General features: G+C 59.3%; 7 protein-coding genes across 7 annotated transcripts; 4 read left to right on the plus strand and 3 right to left on the minus strand.

Annotated features, from left to right (window-relative positions):
* Window positions 1–563: 563 nt before the first annotated feature.
* Window positions 564–3,351, minus strand: UTP4 (U3 small nucleolar RNA-associated protein; the record flags this gene model as incomplete). Its single annotated transcript, XM_028641234.1, has 2 exons — window positions 564–2,254; window positions 2,307–3,351. 2 exons carry the CDS (start codon window positions 3,349–3,351, stop codon window positions 564–566), a joined length of 2,736 nt encoding a protein of 911 aa, XP_028494672.1.
* Window positions 3,352–4,129: 778 nt separating this feature from the next.
* Window positions 4,130–5,879, plus strand: D7B24_007120 (uncharacterized protein; the record flags this gene model as incomplete). Its single annotated transcript, XM_028641235.1, has 3 exons — window positions 4,130–4,714; window positions 4,787–4,927; window positions 5,346–5,879. 3 exons carry the CDS (start codon window positions 4,130–4,132, stop codon window positions 5,877–5,879), a joined length of 1,260 nt encoding a protein of 419 aa, XP_028494673.1.
* Window positions 5,880–6,379: 500 nt separating this feature from the next.
* D7B24_007121 (uncharacterized protein) lies at window positions 6,380–7,417 on the plus strand (the record flags this gene model as incomplete). The annotated part of the gene is made up of 1 exon (XM_028641236.1): window positions 6,380–7,417. One exon carries the CDS (start codon window positions 6,380–6,382, stop codon window positions 7,415–7,417), a length of 1,038 nt encoding a protein of 345 aa, XP_028494674.1.
* A 3,471-nt stretch (window positions 7,418–10,888) lies between these two features.
* Window positions 10,889–11,983, plus strand: D7B24_007122 (uncharacterized protein; the record flags this gene model as incomplete). The annotated part of the gene is made up of 1 exon (XM_028641237.1): window positions 10,889–11,983. The coding sequence occupies one exon, from the start codon at window positions 10,889–10,891 to the stop codon at window positions 11,981–11,983; it is 1,095 nt and encodes a 364-aa protein (XP_028494675.1).
* Window positions 11,984–12,382: 399 nt separating this feature from the next.
* Window positions 12,383–14,014, minus strand: D7B24_007123 (uncharacterized protein; the record flags this gene model as incomplete). The annotated part of the gene is made up of 1 exon (XM_028641238.1): window positions 12,383–14,014. The coding sequence occupies one exon, from the start codon at window positions 14,012–14,014 to the stop codon at window positions 12,383–12,385; it is 1,632 nt and encodes a 543-aa protein (XP_028494676.1).
* A 1,161-nt stretch (window positions 14,015–15,175) lies between these two features.
* On the minus strand, window positions 15,176–16,324 carry D7B24_007124 (uncharacterized protein; the record flags this gene model as incomplete). Its single annotated transcript, XM_028641239.1, has 2 exons — window positions 15,176–15,674; window positions 15,906–16,324. 2 exons carry the CDS (start codon window positions 16,322–16,324, stop codon window positions 15,176–15,178), a joined length of 918 nt encoding a protein of 305 aa, XP_028494677.1.
* A 1,002-nt stretch (window positions 16,325–17,326) lies between these two features.
* On the plus strand, window positions 17,327–17,819 carry D7B24_007125 (uncharacterized protein; the record flags this gene model as incomplete). Its single annotated transcript, XM_028641240.1, has 2 exons — window positions 17,327–17,369; window positions 17,419–17,819. 2 exons carry the CDS (start codon window positions 17,327–17,329, stop codon window positions 17,817–17,819), a joined length of 444 nt encoding a protein of 147 aa, XP_028494678.1.
* Between the last annotated feature and the right edge of the window lie 359 nt (window positions 17,820–18,178).

Below are 18,178 nucleotides of genomic sequence, written 5' to 3' on the forward strand. Positions count from 1 at the left end.
AGACTAAGGGGGGGACGAAATCAGGAGAGCACAAGGAAGGAAGAAAGAAAGAAAGAAGAAAAGAAGAGGCCAGCGCCCGTCACTCTCCCCACTCGATTACGACCCTAAGGCACGCCATGGAGCTTGTTCTGTCTATGCTCTGTTGGCCATGCATCTTCGAGGAAACCTCCCCATTGCGAAAGAGCGCCTCTGCATGGGCAAGGTACGGCCAGCAGCCGCTCCACACTTGCCATCACTATCGGGCAGGCCTGACGAGTCACATAGAGGGAGGCCGGTCCGGACTGAGCGAGAACAAGCTTTGCCATCGAGATGGGCCTTGGCACGGGGTCGCATGCGTGGCTGTCAGGCGCAGTGTGGTGGACCAAGTTGGAAAAACCGGAAGCGAATAGATTTTGACTCCAGAGACTACCCCAGGAAGAACAGACCGCAACTGCCCCATCTTCTATCGACAGGCTGCAGGAAGTAGCTCGTCCCGCCCCCTCTCCTTTGCGGCATGCTTGACGCGATCCTCCTCTTTCACCGCCGCCCGTTTTGCTTGTCTACTCAGTACAATGTCATGCCACTCATCTCCTTTCAGCCTCGTTGGCGCCAAAGTACCGCTCGGGGAGGTCAACGTCCCACAGTGGCCTCTCCACAAGGACAGCCTCCAGTGATGGCAGATCCGTCGAACCGCCTGACTCGGACGCCGGCTGAGCGGCGCCATCACCGGCAGGGTCCAGGGCTACAATGCCAAGGATCGGCCTGTACTTGTACGTGTACCACCACTTCTTGCGTCCGGAGCCGCTGCTGGCATCCATCTGCGTGTCCCGGTTCCGCAGCGTCGCGAGCGCATCATGCTCGCTCTCGTTGCCGAGATCGTCGTTGTCGTTGTCTTCATCGTCATCGTCCTCCTCCTCCTGATCGGCATCTGCCATGTCCGTGTCGCTGCCCTCGGATCGCGTCGCCGCCGCCGCGTTTTCGAGGTCGGTCTGCCAGTCCTTGCCGCTGACATAGCGGTCAACCTGCTGGGGGACGAGAGAACCGATGGCCATGCGGCTGCCCGCACCACTCTCTGCGCCCTTGCGCTTCCTCTTCTGGCCCGCCTTGGCAAGCGCTGACGCGTTGCTGTCGGTAGTCAGGGCCGTGGAGGCGGCGCTGGGGTCACTGAGGTCCTGCGAAAGATCGAGCATGAAGAGGAACGACACGCCGTAGATCCAGGCGCGAGGACCCTGCCAGAGGATTCCCTTGGCGAGGTCGCGCGTGTCGCGGATGGTGTTGGGCAGACGAGCGGAGGGGTTGCGGCGGGACCAAGGCGTCAGACCGCCCTCAAGCGGGTTGAATGCTAGGATGTGCCAGACGTTTGTCACGGCGAGGAGGGTGTAGGGTGCGTCAGACGCCTCGGGCGCGAAAGACAGGACGACAGGCGGCGCAGGCAGCTTGGGCAGCAGCGTGGACGCGGGGGTGTGCTGCCATCGCTCTTTGCTACCCGTTGCGTCGTCAGCCTCCTCGACGTCGGCCTCACTCTCGGAAAAGTCGCTGTCAGATGACGCGTCGTCATCTTCGTCGGTCTCACCGTCGGAGCGAAGAACCCATGTATCGATGTAGCCAGCCAGATCGGCCACAGCGAGCATCTTGCTGTCAGGGGCAAAGGTCGCGTGCGTAATGGTCCTTTCGTAGTTGCCAAGACCTCCTAATTTCAAGTGCTTGGGAATCTTACGCTTCATGCGCGTCACGCTCTGCGGCCTGGCCAGAGTCGGGGCCTCGTCACTGGTGGCGTCGTGCTTGATTCGCAAGAGGAGCATCTTGGTTCCGTCCTGGATCGCAACGAGCCAGTTTCCGTCCGGCGATATCTGCACCAGGTTGGCTCCGTTGTTGGCGAGCGAGGCGGGGACCTCAATCTGCGAGAGCCGAATGTCGGAGGGCTTGGTAGGGTTCTGGTGCTGGAGGTGGAAGGCCTTGAACTCGGTGGCTGTAGCCACGGCGAGCACACTTCCATCAGGGGAAATGGAGGCTGCGGAAATGCTGGATTCGCCCTTGATAAGAATGGTCTTTAGAAGCTTGCGGTTCTTGTTGACGTCCTCGGCGTCGTTGTTGTAGATGCCGTCAAAAGTCTGGCGCAGCTTCCAAATGTTGACCTCTCGGTCCCACCAGCTCACGATGAGGCGCGCCTTGGGTGCGCTCTGGAGAGGTGGCTGTTGAGGAAGGTTCTGAAGTGTACGGTGGTTCTCACGGCCGAGCTCCTTGAGAGGGAGCACAACCGGGGACGCATCGGGCCCTGACAGGTTAGCATCAGTGAGAAAGGAGAGGAGCCCGGGACTTGTGCTCACCACCTGATACCACAACACTCATTTTTGCGCTCTCGAAGGAAGCCATAGCCTTGACGTCGTGATCGTGGTATTTCCTGCTCCAAACCTTGCCCCACCTGGAACCTGCGCCAGCGGTCTTCTTGTACAGGACGGTCCTACGGTCCATGCCTCCACTCAGCAGTGCAGTTCCGTCATTGCTTGTCGCCAGACTGAGGACATCCTGGCGATGGCTCTGCAGTCTTTGCATCTGGGTGTAGGTCTTTCCGTCCCATATAGTCACGTGCCCAGTTGAATCGCCAGAAACGATGTCGCCGTTCGGCAGACACTTGACGGACCAGACAATGATCTCCTTGGAGCCGCCGGCAAGATCGGCACCGAGTGTCATCTTGCGCAGCATCAAGCCGTTGCGCATATCATAAGCGCGAAGGGTAGAGTCGCTGCAGCCGACGACGACAACATCGCGGGACTGGAAGGCAATGCTCACCATCTGCGTCTTGCGAGCGGGAGACTTGACAAGGAGACGCTGAAAGCGAAGGTCCGAGTCGGCAATGGTGTAGATGGCCAGCGCACCGTCGATGGTGCCTGCAACGAGCTTGGAGACGCCATCGCTGGGAGAGGCGAGGGCCTTATTGCCGGTCGGGGCGGGCTGGGCGGCGATGCACCAGATATCGCCATGCTGGCCGCTGGCGGTACGAAGAGGCCGTCCCTTCTCGAGATCCCATTCTGTGACGGCGGAGGTATAGCCTATGCTGAAGAGGCGGGAGCGGCCGGGCATGATGGGTGCCTTGTCGGCGGGGGCATCGAGCGAGGCGTGAGGAAGCTCCTCGTCGGGCTCAACGACCCACACAAGACCGTCGACGGAGCGGTCGTTGCCGCCATGAATGATCTTCTCCTGGTGCCAGGCGCCGCTGGAGGGATTCCAGAGCTCAATGTCGCCATTTGCGCGTCCGACAGCGAGGCGGTTGAGGCTCGCCTGGAGGGTGGAACGGGTGGAGGGGCGGGAAAAGGCGAGGGCGTTGATGGGGGAAGGAGGATAAGGAACGAAGCGGCAGCGGTGGATGTCCATGGTTGGACGCTGGCTATGGCCTCGTTGAATGGAATGGATCAATCGGTGTCGGTTCGCGTTGAGGAGGCTGTTACGGAGCCGGTGGGAAGGGGGGAGACGTGGTGCCTGGCGAGCTTCTTCAGGTCTTCGGGAGAGAAGCTGCTACTGAACAGTCTCTTGCCAAATTTTTTGGAAATTTTGTCGGCGGTCGGGGATTGACTGGCCGGGGATGCATTAAGGTGTGGTCTGTGCGCGCGTTGCGACTGCCCCGCCAACTTCACCCCACCTTCCTGTGATGTCGACAAGCAGATTTACATCATGAAGAGTGAAAGAAACCCAGGCATCTCTTTCCAGACAGCTTTTCAGCTTCCCCTGAACAGACTACACGAAGCACCTGAATCGTGATGAAGGCAACTCGGGGGGTCAGGCTCTTCAAGGGGAGTCACTCTTAGTCTTGCGAGGCGGCTCGACTGCCACGGCCTGACTGGACTACCTGGAGCTCTTTCCATGTATCCAAAAAGCAATGACAGTCTGAGGAAAGTGTGAGGATGGTCAATGGTACCTGCATCGAGAGCTAGCAGCCATCTCTATCACTTCGCCTCGTTTGTTCCAATCTCGGATTCTGTCTCCTCCTCCAATGCATCAACAACGCTTTTTGGTTGTCTTTCTTGGTACCACCCTTTTGGAAGTGCTTTCTTTCGTTCGAGTCTTACTCATCGCCATCAGAATCTGCCACGCCAGTCTAGAAAAAAGGCGAGAGAACCGTTTGCTTTTCGAGCATACTAAGCTACCCACAAAGATGCTCCTCAATACGCCATTGCGGCCATCGAGTCCGCGCCCTTGCAAATGCATTTCCTCTCACTATTCTCTTCTATTCTATTATCTTGTCGTCCTGGTTGCTTCAGGACTGATCGCAGCATCACCCGTCGTTGAAGAGAACCGAAGAGGTGACTCGCTCTCTTCAAACGAACCTACTTCTGCCGAGAGAAGACAGCTGTTCGGTGTTCCGTGGGGTGCCTTCGGTCTTCAAGTCAGCCGGGACGGTCCCGATCCCAAGAATTCTGGCCTCATCGTGGACAACTCTGAGCCACAGCTTCCTCACAAGATCGATCTCACTATCTCCAATGAAATGCCCGTACCTGGTAACACCAACAATGGCCCTGGTGTCATGCCAGCACTAGGCGACATCTCCAGCAACCATGCTTCACAATTCGACGGTTCTCTACCTCTGCCAGTGCCAAGCATGCTGGACCACGACGATGTCCCTTCAGTTCCAGAAACCTTTGGTGACGAGAGTACAACCAATGGTCAGCGCCCGGGGGGTGTTGGTGATGCGCAAGGCGCAGGAGGAATGAACCAGCCGCCAACAACTCCCGTCATAGACGTCCCGAATCAAGCCAGTCTGGTTCAACCGCCGGATGCTCGGGAAGCAACGACTCCAGTAGGACAGGTCTAGTCGCCCTCCACTGCAACCAACCTGCCGGCCAGCAATGCAGCGGGTGCCGGTGTCAATAATGACGCTCCTACGCGCATGGAGTTCCCCAATAACGGTGCTTCACCTCTCAACATCGTGCCCACCCCGCCATCGACCGATGGCGTCTCACACAATGAGAACAGCATAGGAGCCGCACCAGGAGCCCAATTTAGCCCTGACGAAGGAGTTGCACCGCCTTCTAGAGATACAATCTTGGTCCCAGGCGGTTTGTTCACGACTGCCGCTCTTCCAGCAGGCCTTGAGGCTTCCCCAAGCAGCGGCGCACCAGATGGAGGGGCTCAGCAAGGTGGCGGTTCGGCCGATTCCCAAGCATTCCCTGCAGATCAGCCAGCTGAACCTCTCGTGACAGAGTTCACCGGCGTTTTGGGCCCAGGACAGCCTCAAGTCACTGCTCAGCCACTTCAAGGATACCCTGCCCCCCAACCAGAGCCCGAAGCAAACGGTCCTGGACAGCAGCCTGGACAACAACCACCCGGCACCGGACCATCACCGGGTCAAGCCCAATCACCTAGCCCCCTAGGAGAGCAGCAGCAACCAGAACCGCGTCTGCCTGCTGATCAGCCTCAACAGCAAGGACAGGGCCAGCCGGCGGGCCAACCTCAGCAAGCCGGAGCTCAGCAGGCTGGCGACCAACAGCAAGATGGGCAGCAAGATCAGGGTGCAACGCTACACCCAGCAACAGGCAGTCAGCCAGGCGGAAATACTCAGCAGTCGGGTCAAACCTCACAGTCCGGCGATGGATCTACTCAGCAGCCTGGTACAAGCCCTGGCACGACGCAGCAGAACAGTCAAGGTGCACAGCCCGGACAACAGCCACAAGCCAATAGTGGTTCCAGCAATAACGGGTTGTCCTCAGATGAACAAGCCCCGCGGCCCGGGTATAGACCCCAGCCCGGCGACGGCCCGCAGCCTGGCGAGGGGCCACAGCCTGGCGACGGGCCCCAACCTGGCGACGGGCCCCAACCTGACTATGTGTCCCAACCTGCTCAAGGACTGCAGCCACGACCAGCCCCTGTCATTTCAGGCTCTGGGCAGCCCAAACCACAGAATCTAGGTCAGCCTGCTGTAGCCCAGCCGCCTGCTTCCGAATCCGATTCAGGCGGCCTATCCGGGGCTCAATTGCCGCCGCAAGCTCCTGGACAAGACAGCACTATTCCGGGCACCGGCTCCCCAAATGAGGGTGAAACCCCGGGCAGTCCTGATTCACCTAACAACGGATTGCCGGGCAGCGGTGTCCCAACCGGGTTTTCCGCTTCATCCTCAACCCTTTTGGCTATCCCTTCGTCTGCTTGTCCAGCTTGCCCGACATATCCTGGGCCTGGCCTTAATTGCCCTGTGCCCTCGCCAACTATTCCCGATCCGATTCTGGGACCATGCCCGGGCCGAGGGTATTCTTGCAAAGAATGCCTGGACGGATGGTTCTGTCCCCCAAAAGAAACACCAATGCAAAAATGCCCTTGTGGATGGGGATGGCCATGCTATCATTGCGATGGTGGATGGTATTGCGCACCGGGTCCAACCCCTGTTCCACCCACACGTGCTTCACCCCCTCCAATGGTCATTACGACGACTGTTGTGGTCCCTCAATCGCCCACAAATGATCCTATTTCTGGTTCAAATATTGGACACGGCGGCGGCGCCGGCAACGGCCCTGACAGCGGATCGAATGGTAGTCCTGGCAGCAATCCGAACGGGGGATCAGGCGGCAGTGATAATGCAAGTACTGCGGACGGACCATATAGTAACAATGGTGTTGACGAACAAGATCACGCTCCTCCCATATGCTCAGGGCCGACCTGTCCTCCACTGACAAGCACCCCAGGAAATCCAGGTGGAGAAAGTGCATGCACAGGAGTTGGATGCCCTTCAAACCGCCCAGGGAGCGGCCAAAGCACTGGAACTGACAACAGTAACGGAGATTGCACAGGGTTGGGATGTCCAGCGGGCAACTCCCCGGGCAGCCGTCCAGCTCCGTATGGAGCCTCATCAGACAACAGCAATGGAGCTGTACCGCCTGATGATGACGTCGGCGAAGGAGACGATGGCATTGCTGCCAGAGTAGCCCCAATTGCAGGCGGATGGTCATATCTCGGATGCTTCAACGACAATCCGCAGCGAACGCTGGACTGCGACCCAAGAGACTACTACGCAGGCAACATGTCCAATGAAAAGTGCGTTGCATACTGCGACTCGAAGGGCTTCAAACTCGCAGGTACTGAGTATCATCGGGAGTGCTGGTGCGGCAACGTGTTCCAAAACGCCAAGCGCCTTCCTGATATGCAGTGTCGCATGGTCTGCGATGGCAACCCGGCCGAGCTCTGTGGCGGATCTTGGGCTCTTACAGTCTACAGTAAAGATGGCACGGCGGTCAACCGACCAGCGGATACGAATGAGGTGGGCTCGTACGGTGGTACGTCTGGCGAGAAGCGAGCCAGGGGTATGTATGACGCAAACTACTCTGAGAACCCAGGGCCAACGCCTGTCACGACACTCGTTACTGCGGCTCGTCCGGCTGGTTTCGCACCTCAGCCTCAGACTACCGGACTACCGAGCGGCCCTAGATTATTTACTGCCAGGATCATGGGGGTCTAAGAACAAGATACGACCTAAGGCCGCTGCCCGCAAGTATCCCGAGCAATCCGGTACCATGAGCTCCTACAAAGCCAACAGGAACCGCTGCATGAGCGGAAGCAGAAGCACTCATGCCAGAATCTGGGATTGATTTTTAAGAGGGTGGGGATTATGAAGGAATTACCACATGCATGAATACGCTGGGGAATACGACGACATGAGTTTATGAAGAGGGCATTATGAATTGTTTTTAATGTGCATAAGCTGGCGAACATTGTTGGTGCTCAGCTTTTGTTAATACACGGTTGACTGAGAGACATACGGCCGACGTGACAATTGACAATACCTGGCTCTAGGAAGATCGTCGTTGATGGCATGCACGGTTGGTCTTTGCCCTCACAGATGGACTTTGGGATAGTGGGAGAATGAGACGCGTCCCTGGGATGGCTATTCTAGTGATGCCAGCAATGACGACATGGAAAGGGGCTGGGGGATGTGAGTGATATGTTTCTGTCCAGGCGAAGATCGGATGACGGCCAAGCCGAGATTGAGAGCGGCTCGTGCTGGTCGGGGACGGGATATGGTGGAAACTACTGTCTGCCTGACTTGAAGACGCGATGGAGAAGAAGAGGGGGAGGCACTGCTTTCAGACGAGTTGCCGACATGACACGGGCGATCGAACAAGCTATTCTGGGGGGAGGAGAAGAGAAGGGGGGTTGTTTATTCCAGCACAGCAAAAGCAGCAGCAGCAGCAGCAGCAGCAAGAGGAGAAGGAGGGGGAGGAAGGTGGTGGTTGTGATCGGCGTCCTGGCGCTCGATAGCCGCCGTTGCACAGCAAGTGTTCAGACGAGCAACGTGGTTGTCTTGCAATCGCATGATGATGGCTCGAGGGGAGGGGGCCAGACAGGTCGGCATGGCTAGCTGCCAGGGACGATCTCGTTGTTTCACAGGCAGGCAGGGCCATGACCAAGCTTTTGATGAATCGTCTGAAGCAGGCGGGGAGCGGCGAGCGACGTAAGGGTACTCGCGAGATGGCATCCACAGCTTGAGTGGAGCGACGGCCGGTTGCTCCGTGCTGGCCTTGCGCGCGCAGGGCGTTGCAGTGGGCGTGGAGTGAGCGGCTCAGGGGAGGGCGTCGTCAGCGCCAAGCGAGGTTGGGTGAGAAGTAGGGGCAAGGCAGGGCGGGGCAAGGCAAGGCTGGGGGGGCACCGCGATGTCGTGGACGAAGGGATCACGAGATGGACGGGGATGCAGTGACCCCATGCGAGACAGGGTGAGGGGAGAAAGATACAGAGGGGAGAGAGAGAGATAAAGAGAGAGAGAGAGAGAAACAAAGAGAGCTGGAGAGCAAGTTTGCTTTGGTGTCTCACGGACGACAGACCAGACGGTTGGAGTTTGGGATGTCGTCTCAGACGCGGCCTGAGACCCCGGATGAGGCTGAGGGGCTTCTTCTGGCCAGGGGTGGCACAGGGACACGTGTGGCGGGCTCAGCGGGGTGTCTTGGCGTTCAGGCAGGGGAGGCGCTGTAGGTGCCTGCCCTTGCTGCTCTCCGGGCGCCCTCGCCAGGCGTGCCACGGCAAGTGACGCCCGGAGGGGTGACGTTCCGGTCCCTGCAGGGCCCCCGCTTTTACCCCCCGTCCTCAAACACGCTCAACCAGACAACAAGGCTGCAGGCCTAGCTGTCTCTCAGGCCTGGCTGTTGCTTCTCTACCACCACAACCACCGCCGGCCGGCGGTCCCCCTACCCACCTCTTGTCTCGATGGAGTCGGCGACCTGCACAGGGCCTTCGGCCTGTACCTGGCCTTCGACCTGTACCCAGCCGTCAGATCTTGATCTCGGCCCTGCGCTACACGACGTGCAGATCGCGTGGCTTGACGGATGACAGCTCACCACAGATCCGTCCCACAGAGTCAGCTCTCTCTCTCTCTCTCTCGCTCTCGAATCTCTCGCTCTGGGAATGCATGCCTACGACCCTACTCCGTTATGCCATCCACATTCACAAACCGCACACCTCTAGTCTCGTCTGGAAAAGCACCTTCACCATGGCCAGAGAGCCAAGAGAAACGTTTGTTCGCCAGCCATATTGGCATTTCGACGCAAACCATGGCCCGATCGAGCCTCAATCCGAGCCCCTGCCCACGAGCTTAAAACAGCGCCTCCCCAAGACGAGGAAGACCCGCTGCAACGGCGCGCGGTTGTCCAGGTCTAGACACCAATGCACGTCCCACGACGTTACCTTGGAGCACCCTGCTTCCACCCGTAACCCCCGTGCCGCGTTTCTGGAACCTGGAGCGGAGCATGACATGGTTCCTTGACGCTGGCGTCGCAGCACTGCGACTCAACGGTGACGATCATGTTTTCTGGCCTGGCCATCACCGCCGTCGCCCCTCGAACGAGAGAGACCGGCGCACGTCGCCCAGCCCGCGAGACGAAAGAGAAGCTGACAAAAGAGGATCTGCAAATTGCCAAGTCTGATGAGCACAGATTGACTTTCACCTTCACAGCGAGTTGAGATTGACCGCTAATGCAGCTTCACAGCAACGGAGGCCTTGACAATGACTGATGGCCCGCGCCTATGACTCGGAGCACTCGACTTCATCAGAACAGTCCTCAGATGATTGCCGAGTGCCTTGCCTGCCCAGATCTGTCGTCCTTAAGCTTCAGAGCCGCCTCGGTCGGTGAGAGTTACTCTGTCGGCTCTCTCCACTTGGGGACGCCCTCGTCTCAACGGCGGTCTGTCAGCTGGTCGTCGACCGGGGTGGCCCTGTTCGAGGCGCTTCATCGCTACCTCGCTTCCAGAGAACCCAACCATTAGCGCCCCCGTTTGGGTTCGCGCTTCTTTGAGCGCCCTGTATCAAGGGTGCCATTCTTCGGCCTTAGCATCAACTCTCCCTTTTTGGGTCATCTTGAGACGAGCCCCGTCGGATGAGACCGAGCTTTGGGATGGCAGGCACCTGTGCATCTGTGATGCTGCCGCACCATCTTCTGGCAAATGCGGCCGTGTGATCGACTTCAGGGCGTCCCCGTCGTCATTTCGGATCCTGCTGTCCCTCCGCCTCGCGTCGGAGCCGATCGACAGCGAAGCCTCGAGTTGGGATGACACCCACCACAGACAGCATCGACCGTGGGACATGAGGCCCGGCGAGCTAGGCATGCCGGGGGACGAGATGCGACTTGACGACCCTCTCACTTCTCTTCTCCCTATATAATCGTCCCATCCCATCCGTCGAGTTATGCTTCTTTCTTTCCCCCTCCTCATCCACATCCAGCTTCATCAAGTCTTCCTTCGCTCTCAGGTCTTCCTTACCTTCCTTCTCTTACCTTCTATCTTTAGGTTCTGTGAACTCTTTTTCCAATCTATTCTTACGTTCCCTCGCTCGCAAGACTATCCAACTACAACCGCTAGCCGGCCTCTTTCATTCTTTGACAGAATATCAGTTTTCACTTCGTTCCTCACAACCACAACAACCAACCTCGTCAAAATATCCAACATGTCTGCCTCTGCCAAGCTCATCCTCATCTCCGCCCTCGTGGCCTACGTCGAAGCCCGCTTTGGCCAGGAGCAGATCCCTGTCGCCGCCGTCTCCGCCCTCGACGGCCAGTTTGGCCAGTCCGGCCAGGCTGCGACCCTCGCCGGCGGCGTCCCCGGCGTCCTCCTCGGCGGTGCTGACCCCTGCGCCAAGCTGACCCTCGCGGACAACATTGTCACGACCCTCGGCAACGACCCTGCTGTCATTGCCGCCGCCGCCGGTGTCGTCGCTGCCGAGCAGAACTTCAACCCCTTCACCTCCGACATTCCCAACATTTGCGGTGACGCCAGCCTGCCCGCCACCGAGGCTCTGCGCGGCATCCTGCCCGCCATTGACCCCGCCGTCGCCAACGCGGCCCTGGCCAACCAGCTCAGCGCTTCATCTCTGCAGACGCCCCTTGGTGCTGCCGGCGTCTCGGTTGCCGACCTGTTCATCGCCAACGGATTTTCGGATCTGAAGATTGACGGCCAGGCTGCCGCTGGTGCCGGTGCCGGTGCTGGTGCTGGAGCTGGAGCTGGCGCTGGAGCTGGTGCTGGAGCTGGAGCTGGTGCCGGCACTGGCGGCAACGGCAATGCTGGCAACGGCAATGCTGGCAACGGCAACGCCGGTAACAACAACAATGCCGGTAAAGGCTGTGGTGCTGTTGCTCCTGCTCCTGGTGCTGGAGCTGGAGCTGGTGCCGGCAATGCTGGCAACGGCAATGCTGGCAACGGCAACGCCGGCAACGGCAACGCTGGCGGCAACGCCGGAGGCAATGCTGGCGGTGCCGCCGACTTTGGCCAGTGCACGCCTACCATGGACTTCCAGCTCGGCCGTGGCAACCGCGCCGCCAATGAGGGCACCTTCCTTCCCACCGACTCTCTCGTCGCCCAGGGACAGCAGGATGCTCTCAACCCCAACATCATCACCAACCGCATCTGCGACCAGCTCATCAACGTCTGCAATGCCAACGCTGCGGCCATTGCGAAGTGCGAGGACGCTCAGGCTCAGGTTGAGGCTTCCGGCGACCGCAGCGCCGCGGTGGCGGACGTCTTCAACGGCCTCCTTGGCTTCTAAACGGTACCAGGGACTTGGTGTCCGTTTTGATTTGGTAGCATGTGCTGTCTCTGGATTTTGATGGCCGCCCTCCTTCCCCGAGGGCGGACCTTAGCATGGCGCATGCAAATGTATTTACATACAACATGGTACGATATGGAGCAAAACTTTTACTTTGTGGTGGAGCTGGTTCTGGATGACATTTGGAAGGAAGGGGAAGATACTGGTAGCCTGAGTACATGACACGGTCTGGTGTTCTGGAGAAATCAATAACGAAACATTCAGTCAATCACTGCAACTCGTGCACCTTGTAAGACTTGTGCGATCTGTGCGAATAACGTTACGGGCATGCGATGATGTCTTGCCGGTTTGTGGAACAGATGGCGGCTCGGGTTCAGGGGTTCAGGGGCATGTACGCCATCACCCCGACAAAGCCTTTGCGGCCTGCTGTCCAGCCATTCGCCCAAACACCGCGCACTCGAGCAGAGATGACCCTCCTAGTCTGTTGTCACCATGGACGCCTCCAGTAATCTCACCAGCCGCCCAGAGTCCCTCAATCGGCTCCAGCACGCCGCCCGCCCCTCGCCGCAGCACGCGGGCCTCTGCGTCGAACGCAGCGCCTCCCATGGTGAAGTGCACAATGGGCGTCACCGTACCCACGCAGACGACCTCTTCCCGGTTCGTTTTGCCCGGCTGCAATCTCCAGTGCCCAAAAGACGATCTTCCAAATTCGTTATCCTGACCTGATGCGACCACCTCGGCGTACCGGTCCACGGCCTCGATCATATTGGGTGGCAGCTCACCTACCCTTTTCTTCTCCATGAACCCTTTGAACAGATAGAAGCCCAGGTGAGAACCGGCCGCCTCGCAGGCTCCCGGGTCGAGCACCAGCGTCACGTCCCACTGCCGCACCGTCGCCTCGTCTCCGGCGGGTTGCCTCTCCTCCATGATGGCCCTGCTGACGACCTCCCTCGTCGCCAGCTCGTTGACGAACCGCCGCCCGTCGGACGAAAGCAAGATGCCGCCCTCGCCGCGCAGCATCTCAGCCGCGAGAAACTTGTACTGCGCCGCCGGCGCCTCGGGGTCGACGAACCCCGTCGGGTGAATCTGCACGCTGTCCATGTCGACGAGCTCGGCGCCAACATCTGTCAGCAGACCGTGCGCGCCGGGCCGCGCCTCGTTCGTCGACGGCATGCCGGCGAGGTCGGGGCGATACTGCGCCAGGAGACCACGAGCGTCGCCCGCGAACCCACCCGCCGCGAAGACGACCGGCCCGGCCAGTTCGTGCCGCTGCTTCTCGTGCGTTTGCCGGCCCCCCGTGACGGCCCCGCCCGGCGCCGTCATCAGGCCCACGACCTCGGCGGACGTCGTCAGCTCGAACCTCGGGTCCGCCTGCAGCCTCTTCAGCAGCGTCGTGACGATGGCCGCGCCGGGCGGCAGCGCGCCGGCGCCGCGGTGCGTCCTCGCGACAGAGTGGCCGCCCAGCGGCGCCACGACGCCGAGGTCGACGCCCATGTCGTCCGCAAGCCACGCCACAGCCTCGGCCGACCGCCCCGTCAGCGTGCCGACGAGGCCCGCCCTGTCGATGCCCGCCGCATCCTCAGCCGCCGCCGCGGCGAACCTGGCCCCCGCCGACCGCACCGTGTCGCCGTAAAACGACGTGTCCGTCTCGATGCCCCTCGCCTTCTGAAACCGCGTGCCGGCGCCGTTGATCCCGGACGACGCCTTGATGCTGTTGCCGCCCGTCTTGGCCCCGCGCTCGAGCATGCGCACGTGCGCCCCGCGCTGGAGCGCCTCGTGCGCCGCCGCCAGGCCCGCGAGCCCGGACCCGACGACGATGATGACGCGGCGCTCTGCCGCTGCCGACGTCATGACGACGTGTGTCGGACCGACGGTGTGCGCGGTCGTTCCGAACAGGCGCGTGAGACGGCCGGCTGCGAAGTGAGAAGCGTGGCGCAGAGAGTGACGCTGGCAGAGCATGCCCAGCGTGACGGCCGCGATGAACCCGAGGAGCAGCGTCAGTGTGAGTTTTGAGAGTCGGGTCGTGTGCATGGCCGCTTACAGAGGGGGCGGGCTGTTCATGGCAGCGATGCAGTGGAGGACTTTTGTTTTTTTATATACCAATAGCGTTTTCTTGGGGTTATCACGCCATGTCAGAATAGAGAGAGAGCTGAGTCGGCGAGAGGGGGCATGTCACGCCACGTTCAAAATGTCGTATGATAGTCGTCTGGACGTGGGCGCCCTCGTCTCGGTGAGCCCCCCTCTCGGTGAGCTTGCCGCCTCACCGAGACGGACGCAAACGGCGACGGTTCCCAGCCTCGACCATCGACTAGATCCTCCCAGCTCCGCGCCTACACCAAAGCAAGCCGCACCAAACATCATCCCTTCAGGACCGAGAACGGTCTCAGGTACTTGAGAGCTAAGGAGCCGGCTCAAACGCCTACTTCCCAGATTCTTTATCTGATATAGTGCGATCAAGCGATGTCATGTAACTGGTCCAGAAGCTGAATTCTGCTATCATGCCTGGAGCGCCCGGTATGCACCGAAGTACCTGAGGTCGTTCTGCGCCCTGAAGGGAGAGAACAAGTAAGTTCGGGGCCTGTCCTCATACACCTTGCGCAGACCATTCCCCGCCGAACGGTCGAGACGTCGGACAACGTCCGCCCCTTCCAGACGAAACCTGCGTCATCGCCCGCCGCGGCGTCAGAAATGACAGCTCACGCGCTTTTCTTCCACGCCCGGATCGAGTGTGCGCCGGAGCGATCGCTGGCAGGCATGGGCGTTGGAGGGTCGTTCGGGGTTCTCTCAGGGCGCGAGACCCCCGCGCCCGACGACCGGGCGGCGCCCCTCCCGACGCCGAGTGATCATCGATTACGTCGTTGCGTGCGGAGAATTATGAGCCATCGAGCGGAGCTTTTGCGCTGTCACATAGTCGTGAGATGAACAGCATTGGCGCCGTAATGCTACGTCCACGGCGGTCTGCGGTGCTGCGCGGTGCGAACCCACGAACGAGCGATACAAGCTGCTGATGAGCAAAATCGCAAATTGATAACAATTCGTGCAGCTTCTTCAATGTGAACAGCGAAATTTTGATTAGGTCGCTCCTTGCAGAACTATTCGAAAAATTACAAATCCCAGCCGTAGCGACTCCCAACGCCCATCGTCCAGACACCAGCTCGGTCATCATGTGCTCTGTGACTGCGCTCACCGAGCCTAGTCCATGGTGCGCCCGCTCTTGGTGCGGCGAATCTCCTTGCCCTTCTCCGACCACGGCATGTGAATGACTGGTACGCGGAAGAAGCTGTTGCCGTCGTCTTGCAGACCTGCCAGTGCATTGTACCACGCCAAGAACGCAGCCAGCATACCAAATGTACCACCGACAATCTGCAGGTGGCGAGCAGTCGTCTCGTTGCCAGCATTCAAGGCATAGTTCTCGCACGCCAAGAAGAGGAAAGCAATGTCCAGAGTAAAGAACAAGGAGAAGAAGGCGACGGTGGACTTGAGTGTACACAGCAGGAGGATCGTTGTGAAGATGAACCAACCCGTCAGGAAGAATCCGACGGCAGAATAGTGGTCCGAGTAATCAGCGGCGTAGGGGCCGTCGGGGGCGGTTATGCCCCATGCAGGCGTCAGGAGAATACCATAGGCAATCCAGAAGCCGCCGTAAGAGGAGAGTGCAGTGGCACCAAAGGTGTTGCCAACGGCCATTTCCCTGCACGAATTAGGTCAGTCCATGATATCGTATGGGGATCCTCCACAAATGCGGCTCCGCTGAGAGGGACCGAAATCCACAATGAGGTGGCGACGCGGTTGAACCCATGACCCACCACGGTAGGAGCTCAGGGCATAACCAAGCACAAAACGTGCCCAATCTCTGTCATGGTGCCACAACGCGAAACCAGAAGTCGGGGGAAAATGGAAGAGAGGAAGAGTGAGTACTAACCACATGCCAGCGAGTAGCTGGACGAGACCGCCATAGGCAAAAGCCAGAGGAACGGCAATGTTGGGCGCCTTGACGCCACGCGCCTGAAGGTTGACGCAAGACAGGACAAATGTCGTCAAAGCAAAGGCACAGAGGCCAAGAGGCGCGGGGTTGGCGAATTTGCGGTGCTCGAGGGGCTTCCACATGCCGGGCTGCAGGGCGCCGCCGAAAGCCATGGACGTGGGATAGTCGTGGTAGCTGTCACGACGCGATCGGTAGTGGTCCTGATGTTCGTGGCCGTTGCCATTGATTGGGCCACCATGGTGGTTGTGGCCGAAGCCGTTGGCGTTCTCATGCATACCAGCGCTGGTCTGGAACTCCTTCTCAGTGCCGGCTGGAGGCACTGCGCCGTGTTGGGCGCTGGTGGTGTTGGCGGCCATGATGTCAGGGATTGGGTATTGTATGTATCTTGAATTGCTTGGGGATGTCGAGTGAGTGAAGAAGGTCTTTAAGATGTTTGGCCTGAACGATGATGCGCGACCCAATATCTTATACGACCAGCAGGGTTGGGATACAGGAGACAATGGGGGAACAAACTTCCTCTCACCCGGGGTAGGTGGGGAGATTGTGCTTTAAGGAAGCTCGGGGGGTGCGAGATGGAAAGCTCGTCTGGAGATACGGGGTAGACTGATGGGGGAGTGGGCCGTTCAGAGACAGCTGACGGTAAGCTGGTGCCAGGAAGAGAGAAGGCAATTTGTCAACAAGTCATTCAGGGTCGAGATGGAGCAGCACAAAGGCCCGAAGGCCGTGGAGCGTGGACCTTGGTGAGAAAAGAGCTAGGGGCGGGAGTGTTGGGGTGAAATTAGCACCATGGGCCGGAAAGACGATGCAGCCAAAGTGGTGAGATCGACGCTGAACTGGCGATGGTAATGGAGAAGCAGTGACCTCACTTGAGGACATGGGCTTGGTCGTTCGCCCCAACCACTGGCTCTGACGCCAGATCTACCTTCTCCGGTCACCATGCCTGTCGACTAGCATTGGATGAGAGACGTGCTTCAGGTCCGGGGAATGGCTGACCAGCATCATCTGGTGCCTGGGCCTGCTGCGTGACTGAAGGCCTTGGTTACTGCTCGGGGAATTGGGGAGCCCCAACCAATGCTCTGCCCTAGTTTCCTTCTCAGATTTAAATTTTTGCGCGACACGGCAGCTCAAGCATGTCCGCAAACTGAGTCTGGACCCTGTCGACAAAGCATGGTGCCCTGGATGAGTTAGGCCCTTGGGCAAAGGGAGCAACGAGTGGTCGTGACACTGGGCTCGATGTGTGGCCTGATGTCATGTACCCTGAAGTGGTCTAGAAATGGTCGGGGCCCTTTCCGTCGTGGAGACTAGCGTTCCGTTTGATCCGGGCGATGTGGGCGGCAGACTGGATAGAAGCATAGAAGATGGGGCTTCGTTGCGATGTCCCCGGAGCCGACCTCCGCCCACGTAAGTCCCATCACCGAGGGGGACAACGTAGTGTATCTCTTCGCCCCAGGCAGACTTCGGGGCGCGTCCGTCCAGCCAACACGCGTTAGGGCATGGATGAAGAATAGACGTTCTGAAAAGGGAGCCCGATGTCCTTCGGACACCGAATTTGAAGGTCGAGCAACAACAGTCCCAGTCGTCGATGTTCCTGATGCGGACGAGGCTCAGGTAGATGATGACATGGCCCACGGCAGTAGCGCGCTTGTAGGGATGATCAGAATGCAGATCGGGCTGGGCGTCGCATGTCGGCAGCAATTTGCCGAGTCAGTAGCGTTTGCGGCGGCGGCCCAGGGTTCTCGACGTCGGGATGCCCCTCAACGGACATTTGCGACCGCGACCACAACGACGATGGGCGGTAGGTACCCCATTTCTAGATGCTTGTTGCTGCTCCATGCGCAGGATCCCTGGTAGGAAAAACTCTTCTCAGCACCGAAAGAATTGGAGCGACGACACGTACCCATCGTCGATTGAGGGGAAGGTAGGATCGCGACGCAGCCACGCCGGCCTCGAGCATCGCTGCGGACCATTGCCAAGTGAGCGAGAACTGACGATGATGGCGAATGGCTCGTTGGCATCAGGTGAGAAGGTGCGCGCTGATGCAGCGCCTTCAAGGGGAAGCCATTCAACGCTGAGCTCGGATGGACCAGCGCTCTCGCGGCGTCATCATGACATGACCCGTAGTTGGAGATGGCCAGCCTTGGAGAAATGAAATGGAGGGATCGTTCGCGAGTTGAGATGACTCGTGTGTGTGTGTGTTGCTTGTGGCGCGT

This window comes from Verticillium nonalfalfae, assembly GCF_003724135.2.
Source record: "Verticillium nonalfalfae strain VnAa140/NRRL 66861 chromosome Unknown scaffold_55, whole genome shotgun sequence".
Lineage (NCBI taxonomy): Eukaryota > Fungi > Ascomycota > Sordariomycetes > Glomerellales > Plectosphaerellaceae > Verticillium > Verticillium nonalfalfae.